Source organism: Ranitomeya variabilis, chromosome 7 (assembly GCF_051348905.1).
Source record: "Ranitomeya variabilis isolate aRanVar5 chromosome 7, aRanVar5.hap1, whole genome shotgun sequence".
Classification (NCBI taxonomy): domain Eukaryota; kingdom Metazoa; phylum Chordata; class Amphibia; order Anura; family Dendrobatidae; genus Ranitomeya; species Ranitomeya variabilis.
The window spans coordinates 166570379-166580905 of NC_135238.1; the positions used below are offsets into that span (position 1 = coordinate 166570379).

The following is a 10527-nucleotide window of genomic DNA, read 5'->3' on the forward strand; positions in this document are numbered from 1 at the left end:
TAAAATGAAAATGTAAAATAGTATAAAGTAATGAACTTCAGCAACTTGATAATAGTGCTGGCTAGAAATTATATTTTAACATTATTTTTATATTTTCACTTAACCCCCTTCAGAATACAAATAGCACGAAAAATATTCTTAAAAGGGGTAATCTGTAGTCATAAAAAATGTTCATATGCTCTGATAAAGCATCAGAGAGGGAGAGTGAGATGCACACGCAAAGAAAGTATCTTTAGTGGACATAATCTGGGCATGCACTTAATTTACGTAGTCATCCATTCATTTAAGTGGCCTGCATGTCATACTACAGTTCCTCTCTGGTGGGAAAATGTACGGTCATATTTAGCTTTCCTCAGAAATAACAACTAAACAAGGAATGATAGGCTGCTACATAGTGTTTCTGGTAATGTTCCTGCCATACGTGATGAGAAAGCTCTTGGTGCATGTATCATACATATTTATAGACCCATATTGTACTGATGGAGGCCAAACAAGTGGCCTTTGTTGGGCTAATATGTGTCCAAATGCTTTTCTTGCTATATGGAACAGTTTAGCAAACGTACTGAGGCATTTAGTAAAAGGCTGTAGACACACTAGCGTATCACATCTGTTGTGAGATCATCCGATATGCTACTGACACTTGGCTCCTGTTCTGCTACGAGCGTGCGCCGAGTATCAGTGCCACTATGTTCCAATCCTCTTGCAGGTGCAGAGGAGATGGAAAAAGTAATTTCTCCATCTCCTCTGCTGCCCGGGTCGGCGGGAATCCTACTGCTCTTGGTTGATATCCGAGTGCAGTGCGATGTTTCACACCTACCCATAGACTTTTTTGGGTGCTATCCAAATTTGGCATGCAATCTGAGCATGCTGCAAAATTTTTCCTATCCAATAGTGAGCAGGAAAAAAAAATGCCACCCAGAACAGAACCATAGGATTAAATTGGTACGAATGCAATCCAATTTTTAATCGAATAGCATTCGCCTGATTTAATCGCGAATCCTAACAAGGAAATCGTACTCTTTACATTTTTTTTAGTTTGGGAGAGTATGAGTTACAGATGCTGCTGCTTTCCTATACTGTGACATTGGAGGAGAAACTGCGTAAGGGAATCTTCCCGGTGTATGCATCCAATGGTTATTACAAAACTTATGTTTTAGTTTAACTTTTCTTTCCTTTCATTGATGTATTGTAGCATTCATTCCGTCCCCACTTCCTTGGCACTGCCCAGCAACTGAAAGATGAAGGATTCAAGGTAGAAAAACATTTTCTTTTACTAATCATTAGCCAAGAAAAATACACCATTGTCTATGGAGCAGTTTTTCAAAGTGTGACTACTAAATAGCAGAAAATACTTGAATTCATGTATTTTTACAGTAAATCTTGTTTGTTTATATTCAAATATTCAAACAAGACAAAATTATATAGATAAATGTAAAAAATCACATGAAGAGTAATCATTTAAAAATGTTTTCCTTCTTTAATGTCACCATATTAAAACATAACTTTAAATCAAGCTGAATATAAAAAAAAACCATATAACTAAAACACACATTTATAAAAACACCAAAAGTTCCTATTCACAGTTTGGTATTCTATTTAGACCACAGTGGTGGAGGAAAAAATGAATCAAGTAAGAATTATGTTAACTGTCATGCCTCAGGATTCGATCTGGCAGTCTTGTGTCTGTCTGCCGGCATCTCTATCCACTGGAGATCTGGTTGCTGTTTGTTCGTCCACTCCTTTCTTACAGCAGGTGTTTTCCATCTGCTATTTGGCCTCTCATATCACACTGCCTCTTCTATTTCTACTTCTGCAAACTTCACTACATCCTCTGTTCCCTGCTGGTGATAGCTTACAACTACCCTTTTTGGTGGTGAAGGAGTAGTCTACGAGTTATCTGTGTGGTTTTGGTTGTGTGTGTATTTCCTTATCCTCTCCCATATGGTTGATCATCCCTATTGTGCCCTTGTTCTCCATTTTGGTGTTTCATGAGCATATTTGTTTGATTGTAGTTTCCTTTCATTTCCCTGCCTGTCTGGTTTGTGCTATCCATTTCACAGCTGTCCCATACCTCCCTGGGTGGGAGAGGGACTAGTTTCAATGTGCATTCAGGAGCATAGTAAAGTGAGCGACTCAGGCCTCTCCACCTTTAAGAGTACCTTTGGGACAGGGATAGTGAGTGCCCCATCTCCAGGGATAGTTATAGCCCCCCTCTTCCTTACTTATGACTGGCACATCGTGGCATTAACATAACCAGTCGGCTACTTTGAGAGCGATCATCAGATCAAAGGCATTTTTTAACCCAGTGTTTATACTTCAGTAATCAGAATCTTTTCCATGCCTCTATATGAATACTTACTGAATGGAAAATACAATATAATATTGTAGAATGCTCTCACCAATATTTTGTTAGAGACTATATCATTCAGCCGAATATCCAATCAGCAGCTCACCTTCTTGTATAGATGGGAAGGGGGATCCGGACCTGGCCCTATTGTGTCCTAATCAGCAGTTAATGGTCCTTTACCCTCAAGACTCCCACCCTTACAAGGGCAATCCACAACTCACCCAAGTGGAAAAGTGCCCTACAAAAGCACTACTTGCTTGCCATAATATTGGTACTCACATCGCTGTAAAATAGTTGATTTGGCGAGATTTGTGGGAATTTGGACACTCTATCTGGGGCTGATCATCCCCTGTTTTTATTATCTAGTGTTTATTTGCTATATAGCATCTTTAATGTCACCCATAATCTGTACAATCCAATTAAAAAATAAACAACTATTTTCAGGTGAAAAAAATAAAAATAAAAAAGTATTATGTTTGCATAAATATGCACGCCCTTAGACTAATACATTACGAAAGTACTCTTTGAATTTATGATGACATTCAGTCTTTTTGGGTAGGAGTCTATCGGCATGACGCAACTAGAATTAGGAACCATTGACCACTCTTTAGTAGCTCCAAGTCTGTCAGATTTCATACTTAAGGTTGTTATTTGTGCTGAAAGGTAACATTCCTCTTCAACTTCCTCATTTTAGCAGAGGCATGAAGAAATTGACTGATATTTAGACCTGTTGATAATTCCCTCCACTTTGACCAAAACCCTAGTTACAGATGCTGATAAACAGCCCCAAAGCATAATGCTGCCTCCACCATGCTTCACTGTGGGTATGGTGTTCTTATGGTAATGTGCAATGTTGGATTTGCACCAAACATACCTTTTGGAATTTTGGCCAAAAAATTCAACCTTGGTCTCAATATAACATGTTTTCCCAAACATAGCAAACTTGGTAGTTTTTCTTTGTTAGAAAATGCTTTTGTCTTGCCGCCCTAACCCATAGGTCAGTCATGTATAAAATAGGTCATATATATGAAAAATATGTGAGATTGTCATCACATACAGTGCACAACCAGTACTTGTCAGATATTCCTGCAGCTCCTGTAATGTTGCTGTAGGCCTCTTGGTAGCCTCGAAGAAGAAAAAGGATTTTTGTATTTTCATAAATTTGTGAGGGACATCCATTCTAAGTAATGACATCTTTGTGCAAAATGTATGCTACTTCTTGATAACTGCCTTCTCATTGTTCTATGATATCTATTGCCTTGAAAACATTTTTATACCATTCTCCTGACTGATAACTTTCAGCATTGAGATCCCTTTGCTGTGTTATAAGCTGTTTATGGGCCTTTTTTAATATAAAATGCAACTAAGAAAACATCAACAAAATCCTATTAGAACATTTAAACTTTATATGGAGTTAATAAAAATTGCCTTAAATGATGACAGCTGTGTACATACTACTATATAACATGTGTTTAAATGTGATTTTCTAATTCTGAAGGCAACCACAACCCCAATTATAAGATGATGTTCACAGTTATGTAACCACATTATTCTAGATTTGTTGTTTTTCTTTTCCCCCTCAAAATAATTTCAGTTTGTTGACATTAAAAATGGAAAAAAATCAGAAATGATTCTTCTTCCTGGTATGCTTTTATATGACAAAAACCTGGCAATTTTTACAATTTTTGTAGACTTTTTATATCCATTGTAGCTAGACAGACATGTATATTATACATGTACTAATAGTTATTTCTTCTTTATTGATGATTTTAACATATTTTCAGGTCATACTTGATGTCACAGATACCAGGCATAGTCTAAAACCTTATATTTGTTTCTTTTTCTCTCCTTTTTTACAGCTATATGCTACTGAGGCCACTGCAGACTGGCTCAATGCAAACGATGTTCCCGCTACAGCTGTTGCTTGGCCTTCCCAGGAGGGACAGTCCAGTTCTCCCTCAATCTCCAAGTATGTTCTAGAATCCCAATAATTGTAATTTCTATATGAGAGTGCCTGCTGTGTCACAGTAACTGGTTAACGCGACTGGAACACTATGTACAGTAAATGTAATATATAATTACTGTACGAACACTGTATTGTGGCTGGAATAATGTGGTCAATTCTAATGCAATGAAACAGGGAAAATGAGAACAAAGTAATATGTTGTGGATGAGACCTGGATAATAAATATTGGCATTTGAGTCTGTTTACATGATTGCCTGAACAACAGCAATCTATTATAGTGGGTCCAATCGCGCAGTTAATCCACCGTCTCTACTACGGAGTTGTGTTTAAGCAAAAGTCTAAGAAATACAACTAAACTAAATAGATTGATAAAATATGTTGTAGCTTGGCTTTATCCCTACCAGTGTCACTTTATAGCTAATATACAGATTTATTTTATGTCTAATCTACTTTACCTAGATGATTTAGCACTAAATTTACTGATACAATGTATTGGAGTGCTTTATAATATATTTTAAAGCAAACTTTATTTCTTTATTTTGGCTAAAAAAAATAAATAAATGCTGAGTTAACATTCAAATTTGGGAGACAAAGTAATTTTCTGCCATAGCTCATAATACTGTTCTTTTTTCAGGTTGATCAAGGAAGGCAACATTGACATGGTAATTAACTTACCAAACAGCAACACAAAGTACGTACGTGACAACTTTATAATAAGGAGGGCTGCAGTGGACAGTGGACTTGCATTACTCACCAACTTCCAGGTCAGTGACAGTTATCTACATAAACATGTACAAAAGCAGAACTGACCACACACTTAAGCCCCATGTACACACTTGATGGCTGTTAGCCGAACGATGGTTCATCTGATAAGCCATCTTGGCCATCCCTCTTTTATACAGAGGAGTGCTTGATCAGCCGAGTGCCCCTGTGTTCTTTATCACAGAGCTATTGCCAAAAATGTCCGGCAGCAGCTTATCTCCAGGACACAATAAGATCAACAGTTCAAAATCCAAAATGCCAGATTGATTCTTCCCCCCTGATAACAAATTGTCTAGGGCTTCCATACACTTCCATACACTTGACTGTCAGCCAAACTCGTCGATATCAGTGGATTGAACCGACGTTAGTCTTTTGTATATGTGGGGACTTTAGAGTAGCTGCTGGCTGAACAAATTTGCATCAATTAGATACAGCAGATTTCAATGTAAACCCAACCCCTTTACTTTGGCTTGGGCTTTTTCAGTAGAAAATTTGGTAAAATAATGTGCCTAATCATCTTGAAAAAGCAATAGCTGTGAAATAAATGCAGCGATACAGAACTCAGAATCAGAATTAGAGTGGCAATCCACCTCCACATTTAAAATAAAAAAACTATCCAGTATGTTATAAAATAGCGAAATAAAGGATACTCACCTTTACGATTCACTGCCACCCATCTTACAATGGTTTCATGGTCATCTGCTAGTGTCTATACTCCCTGATGCAGCTGAATGAATATGTAACTGCTCCAACCAGTCACTGGCCTCAGGGGTAGGCTTTGCTATGGCAGCTTGTAGGAAGGATGTTCTTGCTGCCTAGAGACAGCTTTTACTAGAGTTACAGATGAGGCAGTCATGCTATATGTTATGGTGAGTCACATTCTTGAAGCCCTCAGTTTGGGTGAGAAGTTTTTGTGCAGAAAGAAGAAATGATGTTGATGCAGTGAAGTGAACAGGTGGAAGCAAGGGAGGCTGTAATGGCTGGACAGCAACAGGAGATGCGGAGTAGTAAACCAGAAGAAAGTAGGAAGCTCAACAAAGAGACCGGTTAAGTGGAGATGAGTCAATGGCACAGCTGAGTAGACTTGATGATGTGGCAAGGCAGAATATGTACCAGGGTTCTGAGTGGCACTGATCAATGACATAGCAGAGTCTTGTGATGTAGCAGACACATGTAGTTCATATGTTAGGGGATGTATTGCACCAAATTCACGGAGCCCAATGATGTAACAGTTGAGCAGGTCAGGCCCCTCACAGCTGGTCTCAACTCCCAGTTGATTCAGGAGGACCTCACTGACTGAGGTATGTCAGTATGACGCGACACCACTACTCTCAGAGTCCATTTGATGAAGACCACAGGCTCCTTGTTGTGCCACTGCATCTTCAATTCCCTATAGGAGAACATGTGTCCCAGCTTGGCCAACTTCCCCTTTATGACCCTCAGGTCTGGTTATACCATAGCTTCTTATATAGTTTAGATAACCATTTGCCTTAGGGTACTGTCTCACTATAAGATTTACCAACGATCACGACCAGCGATACGACCTGGCCGCGATCGTTGGTAAGTGGTTGTGTGGTCGCTGGGGAGCTGTCACACAGTCAGCTCTCCAGCGACCAACGATGCCGAAGGCCCCGGGTAACCAGGGTAAACATCGGGTTACTAAGCGCAGGGCCGCGCTTAGTAACCCGATGTTTACCGTGGTTACCAGCGTAAAAGTAAAAAAAAAAAAACCGTACATACTTACATTCCGGTGTCTGTCCCCCGGCGTTCTGCTTCTCTCCACTGTGTCTGCGCCAGCCGGAAAGCACAGCGGTGACGTCACCGCGTCACCGCTGTGCTCGCTTTCCGGCCGGCCGGCGCTCACAGTGCAGAGAAGCAGAACGCCGGGGGACAGACACCGGAATGTAAGTATGTACTGTTTGTTTTTTTTTACTTTTACGCTGGTAACCACGGTAAACATCGGGTTACTAAGCGCGGCCCTGCGCTTAGTAACCCGATGTTTACCCTGGTTATAAGCGAACGCATCGCTGGATCGCTGTCACACACAACGATCCAGCGATGACAGCGGGAGATCCAGTGACGAAAGAAAGTTCCAAACGATCTGCTACGACGTACGATTCTCAGCGGGGTCCCTGATCGCTGCTGCGTGTCAGACACAGCGATATCGTATGGATATCGCTGGAACGTCACGGATCGTACCGTCGTAGCGACAAAAGTGCCACTGTGTGACAGTACCCTTAGACCCACTTGCCCGAGATAAGGAATCCTTCCTTCAGTGTAGTACTTGCTAGGCCCCCTTGTCTGAGATTGTGAATCCATCACCCACTTAGTGCTTATTTCCTTCAGAACATGCTATCTGATATGTCCTCCCTTTCTTGGCGCACAAATACCTGTTTCAATGCAGGTCTACGAGGAACAAGACCATAGGTCTTTTCACTTCTCAATAGCTTTTCATATCTCCCTAACAACAGGAAACAGCATTTCCTTGTGCCCACATAACTCCTTGCATCCTGGGCTTGCTCCAAAAGTTAGCCCTATCTACAGCTAACACATTGTTGCAGAACACAAGCCAGATAAAACAACATTTAAAACATGGCATTGCATTACATAACTATAAGATTTTGAAGGGGTGTGTTTGTAGCTTCTCCACTCCCTTACAAATCAACAACATGACAAATTCCTTTTAAAGGCAGCCTCCTGCTAGACATAAGCTTTATGTAGGACCAAATCATTTTTAACAGCTACTTCTAATTTAAATTAATATACCTTTGCTTTTAGTGCGTATGCTTGTATATGACGTGTCAATAGCTTGTCTGTTATGTAACAGTATTATAATGTGGGCAGCTATAGAAAGGTAAACTGGTGTTTCGCATGTCACTCACTCCTCGCTTACATTCAATATGAACACCCACTTCCGTCGTTGCATCAACCATTCATTTCTCACATAATGGAGACTGCGTAAAATGTTCTCTCTCATACTCGAGTAAATTAACATTTAATCAATGTAAGTTACTGTGCTGCTAACAATTGAGAAGCAGCAAATAAATGGGGTCAGGTCATCAGACTGGCACATTCACAATTCTGTAAAGATTACATAACTATAAATCATGTGTTTTGACATAAATTTTGAATATATTTTCCAGGTGGTTAAAATGTTTGCTGAAGCTATGAAATATTCTGGAGATCTGGATGCTAAGAGTCTTTTCCACTACAGACAATTTGGAGGGGCCAGGCCTACATAAGAAGCCTTAACTATTCTGAACCTGCTCTTCTGACCCATAGGACCATCTTACTGAATGAAGATTTTTGTTGGTCACTTGTTTACTTTCAATTGTATTTTACTTTATTAGAAGGAGGCAAATGTCAATTTGATAACGTCTTTGTGGTGTTGAACATGTGAAATCTGTAACTCTTAGTATACAGCAGGAATTACAAGTTAGAATCACCTCTACATTTTCTATGCCACCATAAAATATACAAACATAAAAACATAACTAAGGCCATAACATATTATATGCAGTTATTACCTAATGAATACAACAAAAAACAACCTGAGCCATCAATATGAAGGATGTAAATGATCAGAAGAACCACAGAGTCACATGCTGAACCAATAATATAATCATAAAAAATGCCAAAACATTAATAATTAAAATTATGTCTCTTGATAACCTGAAAGAAATAGACAAGATGACAAACATATTCCCAATTGAGAGAAAAAAAAGCCTAAAAATACGAGAGGCATAATAAATTACATTGCCACCAAAGTCAAAAATAAATATTATACATGATTAAAACAGATGCCAGCACCGATAACCATAGCTAATCCAATATATTGGAATTTGTATTTATTTATGGTACATCATTTTAATTATGGATTTATTGGTATTTTTTGCGATTAGATTAGTGCAGGATTTTATAACCCAAGTCTGTTTTTTAAGGGACAAAAATTAAATTACTTAACATCTATGATGTAAAAAATAATAAACAGGTAACAAAAAGATGCAAAACCTCCCCACAAACAGTCAGTAAAAGACCACATACACACCACCATTACAGCACATGGCGGCTCGTTTGGAACACCACTAATGAGACTGTATGGTACCACGACCACTTTACATACAGTGTTCTCAGTATAAAACTTTTCATTCTTTGCCTGAAATTGACCAAATCCAATTATATATGAGTATGGAAAGTTTGTCCAAAAATCTGAAGTATGAAAGGTGAAAATCTAAATTATATTTATCTTTGGTTAAGTCTTGCTGGCCCAAACCTGCCCAATGTAGGACACCATCAGTAAATAACTTTATCAGTCAACCCCTAGAAATAAAAGTAAAGCGCTCAAGTTACAAAGACTATCTAATTCAGAAGGAGAGTACAACAAAAGTAAGTTCTACCACTAACTCCAAAAATGTGACTAATGCTAATTGTCTAGAATCAGGGAGTAACACAAGTCTGGAGTTTGTAATATAAAGATCACATGCAGTTACAGTATAAACTCTGGAAAATGGTTATACTGAACTGGAAGCATTGAAATTGTGATGTGAGACATTGGATATGTTGTAAACCAACTTTATAAACACAACTGTTATAAAGAAACAAATGGAAAATGATGAAGGATTCTAATAATGTGAAGAAATAAAGCCGAGTCTTTTTCATCTCAAGTCTCATGTCATTTTATTCAACCCTTTATCTACCAATGTCCTTTTTTTTGGGACGCCTAATCTTTTGCTTCTAGCAACTAAGATTTTATAATTTTTATAATTAGGTCCAATTTTTTGTGTTGTGTATGTAAAATGAATGTTTTCAAAACAGGAAATCATATCATTGTCATTTTTAATTGAATATTGGGACACCCTTTTCTGAAAAATCCGTACTTGTTAAAATTTGGCAAATAATGTTTCTGATTCTTTAGGCCCCCAAATCATTAAAAATCTGTCATTTAAAAAAACAAATATGAAAAATGCTAATTTGGCAAGTAATGGGTTAAGTGAAGCCTATCTATCTATCCATCTATCTAAATATCTATCTAACTAAGATTGCTCCTCAGGAATCTTGGTGCTGGATTACTGCAAAAGTCCAGATGTCCAATATCTTTCCAGATATTGGAAAAATCTAGATAGAAGAGCTTTTAATGAGTAATATGTACTGTCCCCTTTAAAGAGAATTTGTTAGCAGGTTAATTTTAACCTATCTGAGAGCAGCATAATGTAGAGGCTGAGATTCTGATCCCAGCAATGTGTCACTTACTGGGCTGCCCACTGAAGTTTTGATAAAAAGTACCCTGTTTTATCTGCTGCTTGTACAATCATTGCTGAAAGTGTTGGCATCCTTGATATTGTCCAGAAAATTTAGTATTTCTCCAAGAAAATGATTGAATCTACATGTTTTGTAAAACATGTTTTTTTCCTTTGTGTGAATTGGAATAACACAAAAAAACTGAAAAAAAAAT

The 10527-nt window shown here is 38.2% G+C and overlaps 1 protein-coding gene across 2 annotated transcripts in view; it reads left to right on the forward strand.

Moving 5' to 3' along the window:
• Nucleotides 1-9733, forward strand: part of CPS1 (carbamoyl-phosphate synthase 1) — a 131074-nt gene extending 121341 nt beyond the window's left edge. For both annotated transcript variants that reach the window (XM_077272240.1, XM_077272239.1), the window contains exons 35-38: nucleotides 1193-1252; nucleotides 4207-4316; nucleotides 4948-5077; nucleotides 8219-9733. In XM_077272240.1, the coding sequence (XP_077128355.1) occupies nucleotides 1193-1252; nucleotides 4207-4316; nucleotides 4948-5077; nucleotides 8219-8317 (399 nt within the window). In that variant the 3' untranslated portion in view covers nucleotides 8318-9733. The remainder of the gene's footprint in view (nucleotides 1-1192; nucleotides 1253-4206; nucleotides 4317-4947; nucleotides 5078-8218) is intronic.
• Nucleotides 9734-10527: the final 794 nt, after the last annotated feature.